Source organism: Rhinoraja longicauda, chromosome 26, assembly GCF_053455715.1.
Source record: "Rhinoraja longicauda isolate Sanriku21f chromosome 26, sRhiLon1.1, whole genome shotgun sequence".
NCBI classification, from domain to species: Eukaryota; Metazoa; Chordata; class Chondrichthyes; order Rajiformes; family Arhynchobatidae; genus Rhinoraja; species Rhinoraja longicauda.
The window spans coordinates 31,806,527-31,832,861 of record NC_135978.1 but is presented as its reverse complement, the minus strand read 5'-3'; the positions used below and the strand labels follow the sequence as shown (position 1 = coordinate 31,832,861).

Here is a 26,335-nt window from a genome sequence, read left to right as displayed (position 1 = left end):
GTTTAATTCACTTTTAAATAGGCACATGGAAATGCAAAGAATGGATATGCAAAGAATGAAGATAAATGTCAAGAGAGAGCTAGATAGAGCTCTTAAGGATAGCGGAGTCAGGGGGTATGGGGAGAAGGCAGGAACGGGGTACTGATTGAGAATGATCAGCCATGATCACATTGAATGGCGGTGCTGGCTCGAAGGGCCGAATGGCCTCCTCCTGCACCTATTGTCTATTGTCTATTGATATGGATCGTTACAAGCAGACAAGATTAATTTAGCTTGCAATCATGTTTGGCACGGACATTTATGGGCCGAAGGGCCTGTTCCTGCGTTGAACTTTATATGTTCTATCTACAAATCAACTATTTTACTCTCATCTGCAAACTTACTGTGTCTTGTCTATTCACATTCAAATCATTGTTATAGTTGACAAATTACAAGATAGATGACAAATAGCACTGACCTCTGAGGCACTCCATTTTATTGACAGGTTTAGTTTAGTTTAGGGATACAGCACGGAAACAGGCCCTTCGGCCCACCGAGTCCACACCGACCAGCGATCCCCGCACATTAACACAAGCCTACACACACTAGGGTCAATTTACACTTATACCAAGTATACAAACTCAAGCCAATTAACCTACAAACCTATACGTCTTTGGAGTGTGGGAGGAAATCGAAGATCTCGGAGAAATCCGACGCGGTCACGGGGAGAACGTACAAACTCCGTATAGACAGCACCCGTACTCAGGGTGGAACCCGGATCTCCGGCGCTGCAAGCGCTGTAAGGACAAAACACTACTGCTGCGCCACCGAGCAACCTCTGGATAAAATGTCAGTTGTTCAAGTCAGAGATGAGAAAAATTTCACTCACACTAAAGATTGTAAATCTTCGGAATTCTCCATGAGCGGACCGTGGATGCTGTCTTGTTGAGTGCTGAGATCAATAGTTTTTTCAGCAATAAGGGAACCGGAGAACGTGGGGATTGAGTGGAAAAGTTGATTTGGAAGCACAGAATTAATCATGACCTCACCGAATTGTGCCGCAATTTGCCTGCTCATATTTCTATTCTTTCTGCTTTTGTGGGAGAGCAGAGTTTCAGAAAGTTTGAGGAAAGAGCACATCAAAATAACAGCATGGACTGATGGCCACACAACATCAGAAAGAAAAGAGGAAGAAACCAGGAAAACAAGCAGATGTGCAAAATCAAGTGATGGAAGTATGAAAAGCATCGTAGTTTTGAAAGGATTAGAAAAATGGAAGCAGATAAAAATCAGTGGCTCTTTCCCAGTGACATGTTGTTCTGATCTACAGCCTGTCGTACATATTGCACACTAGCGCAGCAGTCCCACTTCACGGGTTTTGCTAAAGGCACAGAGCAGGCATTGTATAAATAAAATCTTGAGGTGTTGGAAACTATGGAATATTTCCTGCAATATACCAAATTGCTCTTTTAAAGGGGAGCATCATCAACGAAAACATTGGTGTATTTATAATCAAAATTAGTATAAGAACCATCCAGAGTCAGGGAATCATAGAGCTCTACGGCATGGAAACAGGCCCTTCGCCCCACCTTGAACATGTTATCCAGGTTTATCTTTTTCACCCATGAAGACTATCTATTCTCTCCAAACTGTATTTTAATTTCTTCCTGTTACACATTCTCAAAACAGTGATTACACAACATATAGAGTGTGCAACTCTATCGGACTTTGGTTGGGCCTTACTTGGAGTATTGTATGCAGTTCAGTTTAGAGATACAGCGTGCAAATAGGCCCTTCGGCACGCCAAGTCCGCATGTACCAGTGATCCCAGTACACTAACAAAATTCACAATTATACCAAGGCAATTAACCTACAAACCTGTATTTCTTTGGAGAGTGGGAGGAAACCGGATGACTAGAGAAAACCCACACAAGTCATGGGGAGAACGTAGAAACTCTGTACAAACAGCACCCGTAGACAGGATGGAACCCAGGTCTCTGGTGCTGCAAGGCAGCAACTCTACTGCTGCGCCACCATGCCACACTTTTCTGGTTGCCCCATTACAGGAAACCTGTGTAGCTTTGGAAAGGGGTGGGGGTACAGAGGAAGGTTACCAGAATGCCACCTGGATGAGAGGATTTCAGCTACAGGGAAAGGTTAGATAGACTTAGATTGTTTTCTCTGGAACGGCAGAGGTTGAGGGGAGACTGAAGATAGACAGAAAAAGCTGGAGTAACTCAGCGGGTCAGACAGCATCACTGGAGAAAAGGATTAGGTGACGATTCGGGTCGAGACCCTTCTTCAAACTGAGAGTCAGGGGAAAGGGAAACAAGAGATATAGCCCACCAGCAGGCCGGAGCGTCGCCTCAGCTGAGTTCGAGGCTCAGCATCAGGCCCACAGACTAGATAGATATATAAAATTATGAGAGGCATAGAGCGGGTTGACAGTCAGAAAACCTTTCCCAGGGTGGAAATGTACAACGCTAGAGGACATGGATATAAGATGAGAGTGGGAAAGTTTAATGGACATGTGTAGGCCAAGCTTTTTTTACACAAAGAGAAGTGGGGGCCTGAACCGCATTAGGATGGGTGATAATGGAGGCAGATACGATTGTGGCGTTTAAGAGGCTTTTAGATAGGCACACGGAAGTGCAGGGAACAGAGAGATATGGATCATGATCAGGCAGATCAGATCAGTTTCACTTGACATATGTTCGTCACACACATTGTGGCTCATTCCTGTGCCCTACTGCTCTATGGTCTAGAAAAGTTTCAAGAAGCCAACAACTAATTTTCTCCAGAGAAATTGACATTCGGAAATACATATCTCTAATTCTCCATAAATTATTCATTCCATTATATTCCTTAAATATTTATTTCACTGCATAAAATGGAAGGCCATTCCTCCCTTTGTGGCCACGCTAGTTTCTCTTTTTCCGATCTGTCCATGTAATTCATGATTTTCGATCACCATGTCTGATCCACCATCAGACACTCCTATTTTCCAAGTTGCACAATAATCAACCATCCAGTTGAGCCAGTGCCAATGTTTTATGAGGTCTCGTCATGACCTCTTTGCTTTTGTACTCTATTTATTGAGCGTGGGATGATTGCCTGTGCTTTTTAAAATCACTTTCTGAATCTAGCCTGCCACTTTAAATCAGCTATGGACACGCCCCCGAGATCTCAATGGTCTTGTAACCCTTATAGATTTTTTTCCTCTAGTTTAAAATGCATGTTCATATTCTTTCCCGCAAACATAACACGTGACAATTCTCAGCTGCCATCAACACATTCCACCAGTCTGTCTACATCTCCTTGTCGATAATTATTCAGTTAATTGTATCAGGCCTTTTTAAGAGTTAATTACTTTAGCATCGGTTTTAGTTTAGTTTAGAGATACGGCACGGAAACAGGCCCTGTGGCCCACCAAGTCCGCACAGACCAACAATTCCCATACACTAATGCTATCCTGCACACATTGAGGACAATTTACAACCTTTGTACAATCCTGCACATCTTTGGAATGTGGGAGGAAACCGCAGCACCTGGAGAAAACCCATTCGGTCCCGGGGAGAACGTACAAACTCCGTAGAGACAGCACCCATAGTCAGGATAGAACCCGGATCTCTAGTGCTGGAAGGCAGCAACTCTACTGCTGCGCAGTTTTGAAGTGACCCAATGAATGAGAAAAAGCAATTATACATCATGCATATCCCAATATCAAAAAAACTAATTGGTTCATTATCTCTCCTTAAAAAATGGACAAACTTGCATTAACATTGTCAATTACATTGCTCAAACACATTACACCACATGAGTCACAGCACTGATATTTCACTAGGTTACAATTATTGCTTAACTGTACTTACTGCTGCTACTGAGACACATGCCACAGCCTCGAAGACAATTTGATCAAATGGTCATGTTCCAAATTCATGAACAGAATGTACAATTCACTTTCCATATCCTTTCACAAGTTGAGATCTTATTTCCCAGTTGTTAACCACCCTCTAATCATTTAGATTCACAGTCATCCAGCATGGAAACAGCCCTTCAGCCGACCAAAATTCCCTATCTAAGCTAGTTCCCTTTGCCTGCATTTGGTCCGTATCTCTCTGAAACATTGCTATCCACACACCCCTCCAAGTGTCTCTCAAGTGCTGTTAGTGTACTTGCCTCAACTACCTACTCTGGTGAAAAAAGTTGCCGCTCAATTTCCTATTAAATCTTTCCCATTTTAAACCCATGTCCTCCGGCTCTTGGTAAAATACTCTATGCATTCACCTTATCAATTCCTCACACGATTTATACACCCCTTGCCTAAGTTACTATTTTTCATCCAATTGACCTGATAAATCAAACCATTTTAACATACTGCATATGGATGAAGCTGATAACCTCAGTGTAATCACTTAAAAGCAGCACATGGCAAGACATCTCACAACGCTATAATTTTATGAAATTTCTATCTTATTAACACCATTATTTGTTGACAACTTTGACACATCCACAGTGGCTTTACAATAAGATTAAGTCTTCCAAATAAACAAAATAAAAGCAACAAATTGTTAAGCAGCAGTTATGCAGAGAAGACATAGGTGTCTTGTTTATAATGTTTGATAGTTTATTATCATTGCTAGGATAAGGGAGGAGGAGATACATTGTATAATAAAAAATAATATAATATAATATAATGTAATATGAGGGAGGAGGATATTTACTAGGGATCCCACTACTAAAGACCATGTAACAGACCACATTTGAAAAAGGATTTGTTTGTAGCATTGGTTATGCTGTGAATATTTGTCACAGTAGTGCGGTTGGTAGAGCTGCTTCCTCACAGCACCAGAGAAGGTCCAATCCAGACCTCGGGTGCTGTCGGTGTTCACTTTACGCGATTTCCCTGTGACCGTTTGGGTTTTCTCCGCGTGCACCAGTTTTGTCCCACATCCCAAAGATGTAAAGGTCTGCAGGTTAATTAGCATCTGTAAATTGCCCCTAGTGTGTAGGGAGTGAATGAGAACGTGTGATAACATAGAACTAGTGTGAACAGGTGATGAAATGGTTGGTGTGGACTGAGTGGGCCGAATGACCCGTTTCCATACTGTCTCTCTAAACTCATACAGTAAACCCTCGTTATTACAAACCTCTTTATAATAAATTTGTGCTGCCGAGTTTAACAAGAGCACCAAGACCCAGGTTCTAGTGCTGTACTTGCGTTGTGCAGTTTGAAAATGGAGTAAAGAGTTCATCGGCTAGAAGGTTTGTTACAAAAGAAGGTGAGTCATAGCTAAAGGCAGTTTAAAAAGAGCACCAAGACCTTCAGGTTCAGGTAATTTACTAATCAATTTACTAATCAGCCCTAAAGTAGTTGAAACAAAATAAGTGCAGCTGTAGCAGAGTGGCCTTGGAGGTGAAGTGCCTTGGAAGGTAAATAGTGAGTCTTTGGTGAGGAGGCGACACTTGTTTGAACCCTGATTTTTGTCACTGAAGAAATGGCAGGCATGTTGGTACAGTGTGTTTCCTGTAGGATGTGGGAAGGCAGGGACACTGCTGGAGCTTCTGGAAACTACACCTGCAGGAATTGTGTCCAGGTCCAGCTCCTGAGTGAATGCGTTGAGGAACTGGAGAAGCAGTTGGTTGACCTCGGGGCCATCTGGGAAAATTAGAGTATCCTGGACAGGACCTACAGTGAGGTTGTCACGCCAAGGATACAAGAAGAGTAAAGGTGGTTGACTGTGAGAAAGGGGAGTACAAGTGGAGTGCAGGACACCCCTGTGGCTGTGCTGAATGAAAACAGATACACCCTCTTGGGAGCTGTCGGGGCAGACGATGCTTCCAGTCCGAACGGCAGACAGGTCGGTAGCCCCAATACTAATGATGAGACTCGACCGGTGAGACCGACGTCGGGCAAAGCCATAGTGGTAGGTGACTCCATTGTCTGAGGTGTGGACAGGAGATTCTGTGGTGGCAGGTGAGACTCTCGGATGGTCTGTTGCCTCCCTGGTGCCAGGGTTCAAGATGTCATGGACTGACTTCAGAACATCCTCGAGAGGGAAGGTGAACAGCCACAAATAGTTGTGCATGTGGGCACAAATGACATCAAGAGGAAGAGGAAGGAGGTTCTGCAATGTGAGTTTAAAGAGTTGGGAAGAAGACTAAAAAGCAGGACTTTTAGGGTTGTTATCTCTGGATTGCTTCCTGTACCTCGTGCTGGTGAGGGAGTTGGGGGATATGAATGTATGGCTGAGGGGCTGTTGCAGGGAATTAGATTTATAGGCCATTGGGATCTCTTCTGGGGTAGGGGTGACCTGTACAAAAGGGACGGGTTACACCTTAACTGGAGGGGGACCAACATTCTGGCAGGCAGGTTTGCAAATGTTACACGTGTGGCTTTAAACTAAATAGTGGGGGGAGGGGTTGACAAATAGGAACTATAAAGATGGAGTTAAAGGGGAAGCGATTGCAGGAAAAGTTGCAAAAGACTCCCGAATTAATGGGAAGGAAAGTTTGAGAAGGGATAAGAGAGTATGGTCGCGGACAATAGTGTGAGAAGGGAGGTGAATACCGAAGTTAAAGTGTTGTATTTGAATGCGCGAAGTATAAAAAATAAAGTGGCTGAGCTTGAGGCTCAGTTAGATATTGGCAAGTATGATGTTGTGAGAATTACAGAGACATGGCTGCAAGAGGACCAGGGCTGAGAGCTTAATATTCAGGGGTATACGACCTATCGAAAAGACAGATAGGTGGGCAGAGGGGGTGGGGTCGCTCTGTGGTAAGGAATGATATTCAGTCCCTTGCAAGGGGTGACGTAGAATTAGCAGATGTAGAGTCAGTATGGACAGAACTGAGGAATTGTAAGGGTAAAAAGACCCTAATGGGAGTTATCTGCAGGCCCCCAAACAGTAGCCTGGACATAGGGTGCAAGTTGAATCAAGAGTTAAGGTAATGCTACGGTGGTTATGGGAGATTTCAACCTGCAGGTAGATTGGAATCCCAAGAAAGGGAGTTTGTGGAGTGCCTCCGAGATGGATTCTTAGCTTGTACTGGAGCCTACCAGGGCAATTCTGGATTTAGTGTTGCGTAATGAATAGGATTTGATAAGGGATCTCAAGGTAAAAGGTAGTGATCATAATACAATTTGAGAGAAAGATGGGTAAATCGGAAGTGTCGGCACTACAGTTGAGCAAAGGGGACTATGGAGGCATAAGGAAGGAGCTGGCCAAAGTTGACTGGAAAGAGACCCTAGCAGGGAAGACAGTGGAACACCAATGGTAGGTATTTCTGGGAATAATACAGAAGGTGCAGGATCAGTTCATTCCAAAGAGGAAGAAGGATTCTAAGGGGAGTAAGAGGTGACCATGGCTGACAAGGGAAGTCAAGGATAGTATAAAAATAAAAGAGAAGTTTAACATAACAAAGATGAGTGGGAAGCCAGAGGATTGGGACTCTTTTAAAGAGCATCAGAAGGCAACTAAAAAGGCAATACGGGGAGAAAAGATGAGGTACAAAGGTAAGCTAGCCAAGACTATAAAGGAGGATAGTAAAAGCTTCTTTAGGTACGTGAAGAGGAAAAAAATAGTTAAGACAAATGTGGGTCCCTTAAAGACAGAAGCAGGTGAATTTATAATGGGAACAAGGAAATGGCAGATGAATTGAACAGGTACTTTGGATCTGTCTTCACGAAGGAAGACACAAACAATCTCCCAGATGTTCTAGTGGCCAGAGATCCTAGGGTGACGGAGGAACTGAAGGAAATTCACATTAGGCGGGAAATGGTGTTGGGTAGACTGATGGGACTGAAGGTTGATAAATTCCCGGGGCCTGATGGTCTGCATCCCGAGGTACTTAATTGTGGACGCATTGGTGATCATTTTCCAAAGTTCTATAGATTCAGGATCTGTTCCTGTGGATTGGAGGGTAGCTAATGTTATCCCACTTTTTAAGAAAGGAGGGAGAGAGAAAACAGGAAATTATAGACCAGTTAGTCTGACATCAGTGGTGGGGAAGATGCTGGAGTCAATTATAAAAGAAGAAATTGCAGAACATTTGGATAGCAGGAACAGGATTGTTCCGAGTCAGCGCGTATTTACGAAGGGGAAATCGTGCGTGACTAATCTTCTAGAATTTTTTGAGGATGTAACTAGGAAAATGGACAAGGGAGAGCCAGTGGATGTAGTGTACCTGGACTTTCAGAAAGCCTTTGATAAGGTCCCACACAGGAGATTGGTGGGTAAAATTAGAGCACATCGTATTGGGGGTAGGGTACTGACATGGATAGAAAATTGGTTGGCAGACAGGAAACAAAGAGTAGAGATAAATGGGTCCCTTTCAGAATGGCAGGCAGTGACTAGTGGGGTACCGTAAGGCTTGGTGCTGGGACTGCAGCTATTTACAATATACATTAATGACTTAGATGAAGGGATTAATAGTAACATTAGCAAATTTGCAGATGACACAAAGCTGGGTGGCAGTGTGAAGTGTGAGGAGGACGCTATGAGGATACAGGGTGACTTGGACAGGTTGTGTGAGTGGGCAGATGCATGGCAGATGCAGTTTAATGTGGATAAATGTGAGGTTATCCAGTTTGGTGGTAAGAACAGGAAGGCAGATTATTATCTGAATGGTGTCAAGTTAGGAAAAGGGGAAGTACAACGAGATCTGGGTGTCCTAGTTCATCAATCACAGCATGCAGTGAAGAAAGCTAATGGAATGTTGGCCTTCATAACAAGAGGAGTTCAGTATAGGAGCAAAGAGGTCCTTCTGCAGTTGTACAGGGCCCTAGTGAGACCATACCCGGAGTATTGTGTGCAGTTTTGGTCTCCAAATTTAAGGAAGGACTTTCTTACTATTGAGGGAGTGCAGCGTAGGTTCACAAGGTTAATTCCCGGAATGGCGGGACTGTTGTACGTTGAAAGACTGGAGCGACTGGGCATGTATACTCTGGAATTTTGAAGGATGAGAGGGGATCTTATTGAAACATGTTAAGGGATTGGACACGCTAGAGGCAGGAAACATGTTCCAGATGTTGGGGGAGTCCCGAACCAGGGGCCACAGTTTAAGAATAAGCGATAGGCCATTTAGAACAGAGACGAGGAAAAACATTTTCACTCAGAGTTGTGAATCTGTGGAACTCACTGCCTCAGAAGGCAGTGGAGGCCAATTCCCTGGATGCTTTCAAGAGAGAGCTCTTAACGATAGCGGAGTTGAGGGATATGGGGAGAAGGCAGGAACGGGGTACTGATTGTGGATGATCAGCCATGAACACAGTGAATGGTGGTGCTGGCTCGAAGGGCCAAATGGCCTACTCCTGCACCTATTGTCTATTGACACAAACCACCGACCAGCACCGCCACTCTGGCCGCATCCAGGCCGGACCTACAACGCTTCTCCATCGGATTCCAGGCCAGCCCTACTGCCGCCACCTCTAGCCCACACAGCTTCGTCACCCACTTCTAGGCTGCACCTGTCTCCGCCACTGCCGATTCTTACCCATCCTCCAGCTGCCCGTGGGCCACGATCAATAATTCCCCACACATCCTCGCTTCTCCCACAGCCGTCAGCAGGCAGGGGCTGTCAACTCATCTGGATTCCAGGCCCAGTCCCAGACCGAGAGCCTGAAGAATGGGTCTCGACCCAAAGCATCCATGTTCTCCAGAGATGCTACCTGACCTGCTCCAGCACTTTGTGTCTTTTTGTGTTAGTCTCGATTAGAGATACAGCACAGAAACAGGTCCTTTAACCTACCGTGTTGGTGCCGACAAGCGATCCCCGCACACTAACACTAATCTACACACACTAGGGACAATTTACAATTTCATCACGTTAATTAGCCTACAAACCTGTACGTCTTTGGAGTGTGGGAGGAAACCAGAGATGCTGGTGAAAACCCACAAACGGGAGAACGTACAAACTCCGTACAATCAGCAGAAAGGCCATCTACAGTATGATTACAATTGAGCTGTCCACAATGTACAGATAGAAATTCTTACTTGCAGCAGCACGACAGGTATGTAGGGTCTCGACCCGAAACGTCACCCATTCCTTCTCTCCTGAGGTGCTGCCTGACCTGCTGAGTTACTCCAGCATTTTGTGAATAAATACCTTAGGTATGTAAACATGGTACTTTGTAAAATCCATAATAAACAACAAAATTCTGTATATACGGATTTTAAAATTAGACAAGTAAATAAACAAACTAATCTCTGTCCAACTTCCAATTGAAACCCCTGATGGATTCTGCTTTTTTAAACCAATTCTGTCAACAATCGCTTCCACGCGATTCCAACGACTTTATGTTAAGACCTGTGTTATTTTTAAAAAAACGTCTTCGATGGCCTTCGGGCGATCTAGAAGGCTTAACCAATAATTTTAGAAACGTGGCCAGGAGTCTCACCTTCAAGCAGGTGGGGAAACTCCTGGGTGGGTGAGGATCGTGTGTCTGGGATTGGGGGGTAATGTCCACACTACGTCCTATTTCTCGGACCAGCCGAATATGTTTGAGTGCGGCAATGAAGTGCAGCAGGAGGTGAGTATGCGGTTATACAGGCGCTGCCACACACGCTGTGGCCCGGCCCGGCACGGCCCTTACCTCGCGGCTTATGCTGGAATGGTGGAGGTAATTCTCCGAGATGAGCTGATCGAAGACCAGGTTCACTTCGGTTTTGAAGTTCTCGCTCTCCGAGGCCCTGATGGTGAAGAGTTTGTTGCGGAAGCGGTTGAAGTCGCCGCTGGGGTGGGTGGTGGTGGTGGTCGCGCCCGCCACCAGCGTCACTGCTCCCGCTGCCGCCGCCGCCGGCTCCCCGTGGCCCCGCTCGGCAGCCATGGCTCGGCGCGCTTCCGGCAAGCAGGCCTGGTCTCCACGGCAACGGCCGCACGCCGCCGCCACCGCCGCTCCTTCCGGGTCAAAGGCAGGGGTCCCGGCAAACTGATCCCCCGGCAAACCGATCCCCCGGCAAACCGATCCCCCGGCAAACCGATCCCCCGGCAAACCGATCCCCCGGCAAAGTGATCCCCCGGCAAAGTGATCCCCGGCAAAGTGATCCCCCGGCAAAGTGATCCCCCGGCAAACCGATCCCCCGGCAAGTGATCCCCCGGCAAATCGATCCACCGGCAGCCGAACTCAGTCAAGAGTCAGTGTAAGAAAATAACTGCAGATGCTGGTACAAATCGAAGGTATTTATTCACAAAATGCTGGAGTAACTTAGCAGGACAGGCAGCATCTCAGGAGAGAAGGAATGGGTGACGTTTCGGGTCGAGACCCTTCCTCAAACTGATGTCGGGGGTGGGACAAAGGAAGGATATAGGTGGAGACAGGAAGCTAGAGGGAGATCTGGGAAGGTGGAGGGAAAGAGAGGGACAGAGGAACTATCTAAAGTTGGAGAAGTCAATGTTCATACCGCTTAGCTGCAAACTGCCCAGGCGAAATATGAGGTGCTGCTCCTCCAATTTGCAGGGGGGTCTCACTATGGCACTGGAGGAGGCCCATGACAGAAAGGTCAGACTGGGAGTGGGTGGGGGAGTTGAAGTGCTCAGCCACCAGGAGATCAGGTTGGTTAAGGAGGACTGAGCGAAGGTGTTGAGCGAAACGATCACCAAGCCTGCGTTTGGTCTCGCCGATGTAGAGAAGTTGACATCCAGAGCAGCGGATGCAATAGATGAGGTTGGAGGAGGTGCAGGTGAACCTTTGTCTCACCTGGAAAGACTGTTTGGGTCCTTGGGTGGAGGTTTGGGGTGGAGGGTGAGGACAAGGAGGACTCTGTCCTTATTACCAATGGGGGAGGAGGAGCAAGAGCAGAGCTGCGGGATGTAGAGAGGAGGCCCTAGTTAGAGCCTCATCTATAATGGAGATGGGGAAGCCCCGTTTCCTAAAGAATGAGGAGGTCTCTGATGCCCTAGTGTGAAACACCTCATCCTGGGCACAAATGCGGCGTAGACGGAGGAATTGGGAGTAGGGGGATAGACTTTTATAGACAATAGGTTCAGGAGTAGGCCATTCGGCCCATTGAGCCAGCACCACCATTCAATGTGATCATGGCTGATCATTCTCAATCAGTACCCCGTTCCTGCCTTCTCCCCATACCCCCTGACTCAGCTATCCTTAAGAGCCCTATCTAGCTCTCTCTTGAATACATTCAGAGCATTGGCCTCCACTGCCTTCTGAGGCAGAGAATTCCACAGATTTACAACTCTCTGACTGAAAAAGGTTTTCCTCATCTCCGTTCTAAATGGCCTACCCCTTATTCTTAAACTGTGGCCCCTGGTTCTGGACTCCCCCAACATTGGGAACATGTTTCCTGCCTCTAACGTGTCCAACCCCTTAATAATCTTATATGTTTCAATAAGATCTCATCCTTCTAAATTCCAGTGTATACAAGCCAAGTCGCTCCAGTCTTTCAACATACAACAGTCCCCCCATTCCGGGAATTAACCTAATAAGCCTACGCTGCACGCCCTCAATAGCAAGAATATCCTTCCTCAAATTTGGAGACCAAAACTGCACACAGTACTCCAGGTGCGGTCTCACTAGGGCCCTGTACAACTGCAGAAGGACCTCTTTGCTCCTATACTCAACTCATCTTCTTATGAAGGCCAACATTCCATTGGCTTTCTTCACTGCAGGAGACAGGGTGGGAAGAAGTGTAGTCCAGATAGCTGTGAGTGTCAATGGGTTTGTAGTAGATGTCGGTCACTAGTCTGTCACCTGTGATGGAGCTGGTGAGGTCCAGAAACGGAAGGGAGATGTCAGAGATGGTCCAAGTATATTTAAGAGCAGGATGGAAATTAGTGGTGAAATGTATGAAGTCAGTGAGTTCTGCATGGGTACAAGAGGTAGCACCAATGCAGTCGTCGATGTAGCAGAGGTAGAGTTCGGGGATGGGGCCGGTGTACGTCTGGAACAGGGATTGTACCCGACAAAGAGGCAGGCATAGCTAGGGCCCATGCGAGTGCCCATAGCTAAGCCTCGGGTTTGGAGGACGTGGGAGGAGTCAAAGGAGAAGTTGTTGAGGGTGAGGACCAGCTCTGCTACGTGGAGGAGAGTGTTAGTAGATGAAGATTGGCTGGTTCAGGCAAGAGTCAAGTCAAGAGTGTTCAATTGTCATATGAACAACACCACAAATAACTTCTTCCCTGCTGCAGCATATCAGGTTTGTAAACACAGTACTCAGTACTCATAGATAATATAATAAACAAAACAATTTTTTTTTTTTTTTAAGCACCATATTAGTGCAAAAAAGCTTCAAATTCCCAGTGCAAGCAAGATGGTTTGCATTTCAGTTTCAGTTTAGTTTATTGTCACAAGTATCGAGGTACCGTGAAAAGCTTTTGTTGCGTGCTAACCGGTCAGCAGAAAGACAATACATGATTACAATCGAGCCTTCCACAGTGTGCAGATACAGGATAAAGGAGTAAAGCCAGCAAAGTTCAATCGAAGATAGTCCGAGGGTCACCAAAGAGATAGATAGCAGTTCAGCACTGCTCTCTGGTTGTGCTATCATTGTTATCAGTTGCCTGATAACAGCTGGGAAGAAACTCTTCCTGAATCTGGAGGTGTGTGTTTTCACACTTCTATATAACCATATAACAACTACAGCATGGAAACAGGCCTGTCCGGCCCTACCAGTCCACGCCGACCACTCTCCCTGACCTAGTCTCATCTACCTGCACTCAGACCATAACCCTCCAATCCCCTCCTATCCATATACCTATCCAATTTACTCTTAAATAATAAAATCGAGCCAGCCTCCACCACTTCCACCGGAAGCCCATTCCATACAGCCACCACCCTCTGAGTAAAGAAGTTACCCCTCATGTTACCCCTAAACTTTTGTCCCTCAATTCTGAAGCTATGTCCCCTTGTTGGAATCTTCCCCACTCTCAAAGGGAAAAGCCTACCCACGTCAACTCTGTCCGTCCCTCTCAAAATTTAAAAAACCTCTATCAGGTCCCCCCTCAACCTTCTACGCTCCAAAGAATAAAGACCCAACCTGTTCAACCTCTCTCTGTAGCTTAAGTGCTGAAACCCAGGCAACATTCTAGTAAATCTCCTCTGTACCCTCTCCATTTTGTCGACATCCTTCCTATAATTTGGCGACCAGAACTGCACACCATATTCCAGATTCGGCCTCACCAATGCCCTGTACAATTTTAACATTACATCCCAACTTCTATACTCAATGCTCTGATTTATAAAGGCAAGCATACCAAACGCCTTCTTCACCACCCTATCCACATGAGATTCCACCTTCAGGGAACAATGCACAGTTATTCCCAGATCCCTCTGTTCCACTGCATTCCTCAATTCCCTACCATTTACCCTGAACGTCCTATTTTGATTTGTCCTATCAAAATGCAGCACCTCACACTTATCAGCATTAAACTCCATCTGCCATCTTTCAGCCCACCCTTCCAAAAGGCCCAAGTCTCTCTGTAGACTTTGAAACTCTACTTCATTATTAACTACACCACCTATCTTAGTATCATATGCATATTTACTAATCCAATTTGCCACACCATCATCCAGATCATTAATGTAAATGACAAACAACAGTGGACCCAACACAGATCCTTGGGGTACTCCACTAGACACTGGCCTCCAACCTGACATACAATTGTCAACCATTACCCTCTGGTATCTCCCATTCAGCCATTGTTGAATCCATCTTGCAACCTCACTATTAATACCCAACAATTTAACCTTCTTAATCAACCTTCCATGTGGAACCTTGTCAAATGCCTTACTGAAGTCCATATAGACAACATCCACAGCCTTGCCCTTATCAATTTCCCTGGTAACCTCTTCAAAAAATTCAAGAAGATTAGTCAAACATGACCTTCCAGGCACAAATCCATGTTGACTGTTTCTAATCAGGCCTTGTTTATCCAAATAATTATATATATTGTCCCTAAGTATTTTTTCCATTAATTTTCCCACCACAGACGTCAAACTAACAGGTCTATAATTGCTAGGTTTACTTTTAGAACCTTTTTTAAACAAAGGCACAACATGCGCAATGCGCCAATCTTCCGGCACCATCCCCGTTTCTAATGACGTTTGAAATATTTCCGTCATAGCCCCTGCTATTTCTGCACTAACTTCCCTCAATGTCCTAGGGAATATCCTATCAGGACCTGGAGACTTATCCACTTTTATATTTTTCAAAAGTGTCCGTACCTCCTCTTCTTTAATCCTCATAATTTCCATCACTACTCTACTTGTTTCGCTTACCTCACATAATTCAATATCCTTCTCCTCGGTGAATACCGAAGAAAAGAAATTGATTAATATCTCCCCCATTTCTTCCGGCTCAGCACATAGCTGTCCACTCTGACTCTCTAATGGACCAATTTTATCCCTCACTATCCTTTTGCTATTGACATATCTGTAGAACCCCTTGGGGTTTACTTTTACATTACTTGCCAAAGCAGCCTCATATCTTTTTTTCGCTTTTCTAATTTCCTTCTTAAGATTCCTTTTACATTCTTTATATTCCTCAAGAACCTCATTTACTCCCTGCCGCTTATATTTATTGTATATCTCCCTCTTTTTCCGAACCAAGTGTCCAATTTCCCTGGAAAACCACGGCTCTTTCAAATTATTATTCTTTCCTTTCCACCGAACAGGGACATAAAGACTCTGTACTCTCAAAATTTCACCTTTAAATATCCTCCATTTCTCTATTATATCCTTTTCATAAAACAATTGGCATTGGCAGATGGTTTGGGAAAATCCAAGGTCATACCTTTTGCCCAATGGGAGAGGGGAGAAGAGGGAGTGGCCAGGGCACGACTCGTCCATGCTGTTGTCCTTGCTGAGGCAGCATGAGGTATAAATAGAGTCAATAGAAGGGAGGAGGTTGGTTTGTGTGATGGTCTGGGCTGCATCCACAATTTGCTGCAATTTCTTGCTGTCTTGGATGGAGCTGTTCCCAAACCAAGCCGTGATGCTTCCTGATAAAAGGCTTTCTAAGGCGCGTCTGTAGAAGTTAGTGAGAGTTGTAGGAGACATGCCAAACTTCGTAAACCTTCTAAGGAAGTGGAGGCGTTGGTGTGCATTCTTGGTCATTGCTTCAGTATGGGTGGTCCAGGAGAAGTCAACTCAAGTGTTCAATTGTAATACGTACCACCAGCACAACAATGAACTTCTTCCTTGCTGCAGCAGAACAGCTTTGTAACCACAGTACTCATAGATAACATAATAAACGACCCATACCAGTTTGCCTACAGAGCAAATAGGTCTACAGGGGATGCCATCGACACGGCTCTTCACACTGCACTGACCCACCTTGAACACCAGGGGAGCTATGTGAGGATGCTCTTCCTCGACTTCAGCTCTGCCTTTAACACGGTCATCCCGAGCAGACTGGTCACCAAACTTTCTGACCTTGGATTTTCCCAAACCATCTGCCAATGGATCAAGGACTTCCTGACCAACCGCCCCCAGACCGTCAAAATAGGCCCTCACCTCTCCTCCACCATTACACTGAGCACCGGCTCACCACAGGGCTGTGTGTTGAGCCCCATCCTTTACTCCCTCTACACTCACGACTGTGCCCCCACCCATCCCACCAACACCATCATCAAGTTCGCGGATGACACGACTGTGGTTGGACTCATCTCAGGAGGAGATGAGACAGCCTACAGGGATGAAATCCAAAGACTGGCAGCATGGTGTTCCGTGAACAATCTTGTCCTGAACTCCCCCAAAACAAAGGAACTGATAATAGACTTCAGGAAAACCAGGGCAGAACACGACCCACTCTACATCAATGGGGTCTGCGTGGAAAGGGTACCCGCTTTCAGGTTCCTGGGTACACACATCGCAGAGGATCTTACCTGGTCTACCAACACCATCACCACAGTGAAGAAGGCACAGCAGAGACTCCACTTCCTGAGGATCCTCAGGAAGACCAACCTGCAGGAGAAGCTCATGATGTCCTTCTATCGCTGCTCCATCGAGAGTGTGCTGGCATACTGTATAACCACATGGTATGCCAGCTGCTCAGAAAAGGACAGGAAGGCCCTTCAGAGGGTCATCACGACGGCCCAGAAGATCATCGGCTGCTCACTGCCCTCCCTGGAGCACCTGTTCAGCCTACGCTGCCTCAGTAGAGCAGGCAAAATAATAAAAGATTCATCCCACCCCGGCCACCGTCTGTTCATCTGCCCTCTGGTCGACGTTTCAGGTCGATCAAATCCCGAACAAACAGACTTAAGAACAGTTTTTACCCCAGGGCCATACGAGAACTGAACACTACTTTCTGCACTAGGCAACACTGTTAAAACTTTTGTACTCAATATAATTGTATTTATTTGTTTGTGCATTTATTGCATATATGTTTTTATGCACCGTCAGGATTGGCTATTTTTTAATTTCGTTGTACTCGTTGCAATGACAATAAATGAATATTATTATTATTATTAGTATTATTATAGGGGAAAAAAGCTCTTATTCCCCAATGCAACGAAGATGGTTTACAGTTCAAAGTTCAGTTGGGGTATGTACACACAAGGAACTGCAGATGCTTGTTTAACCGCACCTGGAGTATTGCGTACAGTTTTGGTCTCCTAATCTGAGGAAAGACATTCTTGCCATAGAGGGAGTACAGAGAAGGTTCACCAGATTGATTCCTGGGATGGCAGGACTTTCATATGAAGAAAGACTGGATAGACTCGGCTTGTACTAGCTGGAATTTAGAAGGTTGAGGGGGGATCTTATAGAAACTTACAAAATTCTTAAGGGGTTGGACAGGCTAGATGCAGGAAGATTGTTCCCGATGTTGGGAAAGTCCAGAATAAGGAGTCACAGTTTAAGGATAAGGGGGAAGTCTTTTAGGACCGAGATGAGAAAGGTTTTTTTCACACAGAGAGTGGTGAATCTGTGGAATTCTCTGCCACAGAAGGTAGTTGAGGGTTCATTGGTTATATTTAAGAGGGAGTTAGATGTGGCCCTTGTGGCTAAAGGGATCAGGGGGTATGGAGAGAAGGCAGGTACAGGATACTGAGTTGGATGATCAGCCATGATCATATTGAATGGCGGTGCAAGCTCGAAGGGCCGAATGGCTTACTCCTGCACCTATTTTCTATGTTTCTATGTTAATCCAAAAAAGACACAAAGTGCTCACCACATCATGATCATAAGATCATAAGTGATAGGAGTAGAATTAGGCCATTTGGCCCATCAAGTCTACTCCACCATTCAATCATGGCTGATCTATCTCTCCCTCCTAACCTCATTCTCCTGCCTTCTCCCCATAACCTCTGACACCCGTACTAATCAAGAATCTATCTCTGCCTTAAATATATCTACAACTTTCTGTGGCAAAGAATTCCACATTCACCACCCTCTGACTAAAGAATTCTCCTCATAACCTTTCTAAAAGAACATCCATCAATTCTGAGTCTATGACCTCTAGTCCTAGATTCTCCCACTAGTGGAAACATCCTCCCCACATCCACTCTATCCAAGACTTTTATTATTCTGTACGTTTCAATTAGGTCCTAAACTCCAGCAAATATAGGCCCAGTGCTGTCAAACGCTCATCATATGTTAACCTACTCATTCCTGGGATCATTCTTGTAAACCTCCTCTGGACCCTCTCCAGAGCCAGCACATCCTTCCTCAGATATGGTGCCCAAAATTGCTCACAGTTCTCCAAATGCGGCCTGACCAGCGGCTTATAGAGCCTCAGCATTACATCCCTGTTTTTGTATACAAGCCCTCTTGAAATAAATGCTAGTTTTGCGTTTAGACACAAAATGCTGGAGTAACTCAGTGGGTCAGGCTTGGTGGTGTGGTGTTTTTTTGGTTGCAAGAAATTAACATAAGCACATTCATCTAATATTTTCTTTGGTAATAAGTGAGTTCAGTGGTTTAATGGTACTGTATTGTCACATGTCATAGAGTAAAGCACATGGAAACAGGCACGTTGACCCATCTAACCCATACCGTTCAAGATTCCCCATTTATGATAGTCCCACCTCCCTGCGTTTGGCTTCTTTCCTTCTAAATCCTTCCTATCGATGTACCTGTCCAAATGTTTTTTATATGTTATTATAGTCCCTGCCGCATCCAACTCCTCTGGCATCTCATTCATATACCCACCACCCACTGTGTGAAAAGGTTGCCCCTCAGGTTCCTATTAAATCTTTCCCATCTCACATTGAACCTATGTCCCCTGATGTAGGAAAGAGCTGCAGATGCTGGTTTAAAATCGAAGATAGACTCAAAATGCTGGAGTAACTCAACAGACACCATCTCTGGTGACGTTTCAGGTCGAGACCCTCCTGTGTCTATGTCCACTGGTTCTTGATTCCCCTACTCTGGGTAGAGCACTCGATACATTCACCCTATCTGTTCCCTCATTATTTTATACACCTCTATAAGATCACCCCTCAGCCTCCTGCATTCCAACAAATAAAGTCTTAGCCTGTGTAACCTCGCTCTATAGCTCAGGCCCTCTGGTCCTGGCAATACACTCGTACATGTTCCAAGGCACGGTGAAATTCTCTTGCATACAGTTCAGTAACAATCTTACGATACATAGTCACAATCATACTTAGGCACAGGAGTGTAAGATAGCAGGTTACAATGAGGCAGTACACAAGAGTCGCCACGTTTCTGGTGCCTTCTTGTACCTTCAGAGTTGTTAAAAATATTAGAGTCTTAACTTGGCCATAAAGGCTGTTTTATTCACTGGCTGAGATTGTGAATGATTTTGCAGGCTCCTAAATGAAGACTCTGATTTTTTTTTTATGATACTTTATTCATAACATACACAGTAAATACAACTGGGCCATTTCTTTCTGTGTATTATTTGTGCCATTGATTCAATCCGATCTCTTCCAATGCGTCCACGCCATTCATGTTTCCACCTTGAACAGTGCACCCACAAAGCATATGAGACGGAGACACGGATTTTAATGTTATTTTTCAACGGCTGTTACATTGGACCAGGCTTGGTAATATGATTTAGGCTTATTATTATTGTCATGTACACCAAGGTACAGTGAAAAAAAATGTTTTGCATTCTACCCAATCAAATCAGACAATATCACACATAAATGCAATCAAGCTGAAGTCAAGTACAATAGGAAGAGCAGGGGGGAAGTACAGAGTGCAGAATATAGTTCTCAGCGTTGTAGCGCACCAGTTCCACAGACAAAGTCCAATGTCCGCAATGAGGTAGAGGTGAATTGGACAGTACCCTAGCTTATGGAAGGACCGTTCAGCAGCCTGATAATAGAGGGGAAGAAGCTGTTCCCGAGTCTGGTGGTGTGTGATTTCCAGTTTGTAGCTTCTGTTCAACGGGAGTGGGGAGAAGGCGGGAGGAGTCTTTGATTATCGTGGCAGCTTTACTGAGGCAGTGGGAAGTGCAGATGGAGTCCATGGCGGGGAGTCTGGTCTGTGCGATGGACTAGGCTACACTGCGATGTTTGTGGTATTGGACTGCTCCCAGATCAAGCTGTGATGCAACCTCACAAGGATGCTTCCTGTGGTGCATACTTCCAAGCTTCTGTTCCTTCAGCCCGATGGGAGCATTCCCTGTGGATGAGCGGGGTGGGACAAGTCTTTGGTTTTGTTGTCTTGTGCAACCAGAGCACTGTTGTTCTGGCCCCTTGCGTTTTACGCAGGGGTTATGTGTTGAAAACGTAAGCACGTGACTGAAATTCAGTAATTAAAAAATGCATAAATTAGACATGTACGCGACTATGCTGTCAGCAGTAAATTTGAGCACATTGTTCCAAAGATACCAGCATGTAAATCAAGCTTTGGTGTTTTAGGAACAAGTACTTTATTTCAAAAAAGCATAAATCAAGCCGTATGAAACGCGTACTGCAGCAAAGATGGAGCATGTAGAATGATTTACATGGAACAGTTGCAGTGTGCCCACAGTTGTGATCGAAAACTGGGGAGAGGAGCCAGATTTTATTAAACTAAAAACTCAAGGCAAAACACAAGCAAAAGAGACAAGAAACTGCAGATGCTGGACTCTTGAGCAAAACAGAAAGTGCTGGAGGAACTCAGTGTATCAGGTGGCATCTGTGGAGGGAAGTGGACAGGAATGCTGACTGTACACTTCCCTCCACAGATTCTGTCTGACCCATGAGGTCTTCCAGCAGTTTGCTTTCATGTGTTTAAATCTAATCCTTGCTGAGCAGTGGAAAACTCAATTGTCGAAAATTTGGAAAATTTCCATTGCTTTCTAATCTGAATTGCAAATTCACAGTATCTTCTGTGCAAATTGCTCATCGTTCAATTTTCATTTCAAACAAAGATACAAATTCGATGTTTCTATCGTAAAAATGCTGATTTGTGTATTTAGAACACATACTAAATTTAAAAAAATTAAAAATAAGAATTAGGAGCAAGCAGAGACATACAGGGCAGCAAGGTGGCACAGTGGTGGAGCTGCTGCCTGACTGCGTCAGAGACCCAGGTTCAAGGTTTCAAGGTACAAGGTCAGTTTATTGTCACGTGTACCAGTTGAGGTACAGTGGAATTTGAGTTACCAAACAGCCATACTAAGTGAAAAGCAACAAGACACACAACCACATAAAAGTTAACATAAACATCCATCACAGTGAATTCCACATTCCTCACTGTGATGGAAGGCAATAAAGTTCAAACTTCTTCCTCTTTGTTCTCCCGTGGTCGGGGCAGTCGAACCATCCACAGTCGGGGCGATCAAGGCCCCCGCAGCCGGCCATCGAAGCCCCCCTCGGGATGATCGAAAATCCCGCGTCGGGGCGGTAGTAGCTCTCTCCGTGGCATGGAGCTCCCGAGTTGGCCTCTTCTTACCAGAGACCGCGGGCTTCACGATGTTAGGCCGCAGTGGAGACGGAGATACGATACGGAAAAAAATCTCATCTCCGTCGAGGTAAGAGATTGAAAAAAGAAGTTTCCCCCAACCCCACCCCCCATATATAACAAAACAAGGAACACTAAAACTTACTTTTTAACACATACTAAAAATAACAAAAAGAAGAAAGGACAGACAGACTGTTGGCAAGGCCACTGCTGGTGGCGCCACCCGGTGTTAGCCATGGGTGCTGTCTGTGTGGAGTTTGCACATTCTTGCATTGACTGCATCTACTTCCTCCGGGTGCTCTGGTTTCCTCCTCCATCCCAAAGATGTGCAGGTGTGATGTTTAATTGACGCCTGTACATTGCTTCCTCGGGTGCAGGGAGTGGATCAGAAAGGGGGATAATGGAGAACTAGTGTGAACAGGTGATAAATGGTCAGCATGGACTCGGTGGGCTGAAGAGCCTGTGTCTATGCTGCATCACTAGAAATCTGGAAATTATCGAATGACAAATTAGTTACATTTTTATTTTGTTACGTGTGATTTCAGTGTTTTTAACATTTTCACATTCCTTCCAGATTTGCAAAATAGGTATCAGTGACTCACATTTACAGTTCAGCTGACTGTTGACATGATTTAATTCCTGTAGCTATGAGTTATAAATTCTGGAAATAAATACTGATAAGATGTGAAGATGTTGAGTTCAAACATGTTAATATGCTAATATGTTTCTTGTATTGGGCACCATGGTAACTGGAAATGGGTCTATAACCTTATGGATTTTGTTGTGTCGTTTTTTTGTAAAACAATATGCAAACAGGCTCACTAATAGCCGTGCCAGTTCATCCACTGAGAAACTGAGCTACAGACCAGAACAGCCCATTATTGATCCGAATGTCTGCTCCTGGAACTGATTGGACTGAGGAGGGAAAATTGGCTTCAGTTTATACTCCTAAATGCTTGTGAAGCATCCAGTCCTGTAAATAAATCATGGTGGATGTTGTGTGCAATCCAGGTCCTCTGACTTGCATAAATATCCTTCCCCCTCATCACTGTGCCTGTTGTTTATATGATCGGCAAAGTACCAGTCAGTAACTCAACAAGGTTTCTGAAGAAGGGTCTCGACCCGAAACGTTACCCATTCCTTCTCTCCAGAGATGCTACCTGTCCCGCTGCGTTACTCCATATTTTGTGTCTATCTTCAAGGTTTCTGTCCTGGTTCTGGTTGATTGCCGGGCAAGTGGTTGTCTCGCGCAGGTAACTGGCTCCCCTGTGATTCTGGGTTCTAGTAGTTTCAGCAGTAGAATGCCATGTGGAATGGAGAGAAAAGGTTTAATCAGACATTCTCAGTCCCATGTAATGATCCCTGTTGGAAACCATGGACAATGAGGAAGGTGAACTTTACTTTAGAGATGCAGCGAGGAACCACCTTCGGCCCACTCTGTCAGCGCAGACCAACGCTTGCCCCGTACCCTAGCACTATCCTACACACTAGGGACAATTTACAATTTCTACCCAAGCCAATTAAGCTACAAACCTGTACATCTTAGGAGTGTGGGCACGAAATGATATGATATGATATGATATGAAACCTGAGCACCCATTTAGGCCATTTAGAACGGAGATGAGGAAGAACTTTTTCAGTCAGAGAGTGGTAAAGGTGTGGAATTCTCTGCCTCAGAAGGCAGTGGAGGCCAGTTCGTTGGATGCTTTCAAGAGAGAGCTGGATAGAGCTCTTAAGGATAGCGGAGTGAGGGGGTATGGGGAGAAGGCAGGAACGGGGTACTGATTGAGAGTGATCAGCCATGAATGGCGGTGCTGGCTCGAAGGGCTGAATGGCCTACTCCTGCACCTATTGTCTATTTAATGTGCAGAAAGTGCCGTCTCCTTCGAGCTGCCACTGTTGCTGAGTCTGAGCCCTGTCGCTGGAATTTAGAAGGATGAGAGGGGATCTTATCGAAACGTATAAGATTATTAAGGGGCTGGACACGTTAGAGGCAGGAAACATGTTCCCAATGTCGGGGGAGTCCAGAACAAGGGGCCACAGTTTAAGAATAAGGGGTAGGCCATTTCGAACGGAGATGAGGAAAAGCTTTTTCAGTCAGAGTTGTGAATCTGTAGAATTCTCTGCCTCAGAAGGCTGTGGAGGCCAATTCTCTGAATGCATTCAAGAGAGAGCTAGATAGAGCTCTTAAGGATAGCGGAGTCAGGGGGTATGGGGAGAAGGCAGGAACGGGGTACTGATTGAGAATGATCAGCCATGATCACATTGAATGGTGGTGCATACAGGCTCGAAGGGCCGAATGGCCTCCTCCTGCACCTATTATCTATTGCCTATTGAGCTCCCGCTTGCACTGCCGAACCGTTAAAGAATTTATTTCATTTCGTTTACTAAAAATATGGGGTTTAATTTAAAGAAAGAACACTTCATTTTAAAGAGCCCCTAATAGAGTGGAGGGGGATAAGGGGAGATGGAGTGGGTGAGTGGGGGGGGTGGAGTGGGTGAGTGGGGGGGGGGTGGAGGAGAGGAGGGTGCTAAATCAATGCAGGGGGAAAAAACACCATTTTAAAGAAAAATCGTGATTTTCATTGAGGGTTTTTTTAAAGCCTTTCATTTTAAAGAAAAAATGTGATTTTCCCATGTCACAATGGGAACCCAACAAGGAATGGACCCAATGAGTCCACTTGGTCTAGTGATATATAAAAGTATGATTTTTTTTTTCAGCCTTGTATATTTTCTTCAGAATACCCATTGGCAGTTTCTACATTGGGTGAGGTTTTACATAGCAATGTAATTCCCATATAGCTCTTGTGATTTAAGCAGATGTAAATTGAGCAAAAAAACGTTTTTATTCTGCTCGTTGGAATCAATGAAATCAATATGCTCAATCAGAATGTGCAGGAAAGAATTGCAAATATTGGTTGTACAGGGCCCTAGTGAGACCGCACCTGGAGTACTGTGTGCAGTTTTGGTCTCCAAATTTGAGGAAGGACATTCTTGCTATTGAGGGAGTGCAGTGTTGGTTCACTAGGTTATTTACCGGAATGGCGGGACTTTCGTATGTTGAAAGACTGGAGCGACTGGGCTTGTATTCACTGGAATTTAGAAGGATGAGAGGGGATCTTATTGAAACATAAGACCATTAAGGGGATTGGACACGTTAGAGGCAGGAAACATGTTCCCAATGTTGGGGGAGTCCAGAACAAGGGGCCACAGTTTAAGAATAAAGGGTAGGCCATTTAGAACAGAGAAGAGGAAAAACTTTTTCAGTCAGAGAGTTGTAAATCTGTGGAATTCTCTGCCTCAGAAGGCAGTGGCGGCCAATTTTCTGGATGCTTTCAAGAGAGAGCTAGATAGAGCTCTTAAAGATCGCATAGTCAGGGGGTATGGGGAGAAGGCAGGAACGGGGTACTGATTGTGAATGATCAGCCATGATCACATTGAATGGCGGTGCTGGCTCGAAGGGCCGAATGGCCTCCTCCTGCACCTATTGTCTAGACCGAAGAGACAAAATGCTGGAGTAAATCAGCAGGACAGGCAGCATCTCTGGTGATGTTTTGGGTCAACACCCTTCTTCACCCTAAATGCCACCTATTCCTTCTCTCCAGACATGCTGCCTGTCCTGCTGATTTACTCCAGCATTTTGTGTCTATCTATTGGTCAATCAGAAGTTCATAATTCAAATCTCACTTTTAAAAAAACATCGAATCAGGAAAGCAAATAAATAAATTTCATTTGTTCAATGCCTTGCAACATCACAAAGGCATTCCACACACAGAGGTGGTCGGGCGAGGAGAGGAACGTTGTTTAGCGGGGCCCATCCAGTCGAGGGCAACGGAGGAGCCTGAGGCTTACCTGGACCAGGGGCCTCCAGTACATCCAGCACGCAGACTGGACTTTTTAAATTTGTAAATGGCGCCAAAATTTGGCGATGGTTGCTTGAATTTCACGGTGCATACGTGACAATAAAGAACACTTGAATTTAATGCTTTTTCTATAGCAAGTTCCTTTTGGAGCAGGCAGCAACACAGGTGAAAGGAAGGCGACTCTTTCCAAGAATATCGACCGTAACTTGCCCCTTTGACATCAAAAAACAACTCCAGATTACTAAACGCACAGAACTTCATTCTGATTTCATCATATGCTATTTAACTCTGAATTTTATTCTTTTGCACAAAAAGATCACCAGAAGGCTGATGGTCTTACTGGAACAACATTGCAGAGTAAAGGTGCGTAAATTAAAATATATTTAAGCTGTGTCAACTTGCCTTTGTACATTGCACCACGACTTCCAGGAGGTTTACATAGCACAAATTTGTTTAAACGCCCTTGCCCTGTATCCCAACAATGTATCTTCATTTTATGTTCTAAACACAACCTTTTTCAGGAAGTAAACATCTTATTCCAAGTACCATTGTGTGACTGACATTTGTTAATGCTCCTTTTCACCCTTCCTAGAAATCCTCTCTCCAACAACACTGGCATCGAAGGCAAATCTGCTCTTAATAATCCTACATTTGATTGAATGATGAGACTTGGGCTTGC

General features: G+C 45.0%; 1 protein-coding gene across 1 annotated transcript in view; it reads right to left on the bottom strand.

The window, feature by feature from the left end:
* Positions 1–10,825, bottom strand: part of heatr6 (HEAT repeat containing 6) — a 98,409-nt gene extending 87,584 nt beyond the window's left edge. The window contains exon 1 of the mRNA XM_078422154.1: positions 10,574–10,825. Within this exon, the coding sequence (XP_078278280.1) occupies positions 10,574–10,807 (234 nt within the window). The 5' untranslated portion in view covers positions 10,808–10,825. The remainder of the gene's footprint in view (positions 1–10,573) is intronic.
* Positions 10,826–26,335: the final 15,510 nt, after the last annotated feature.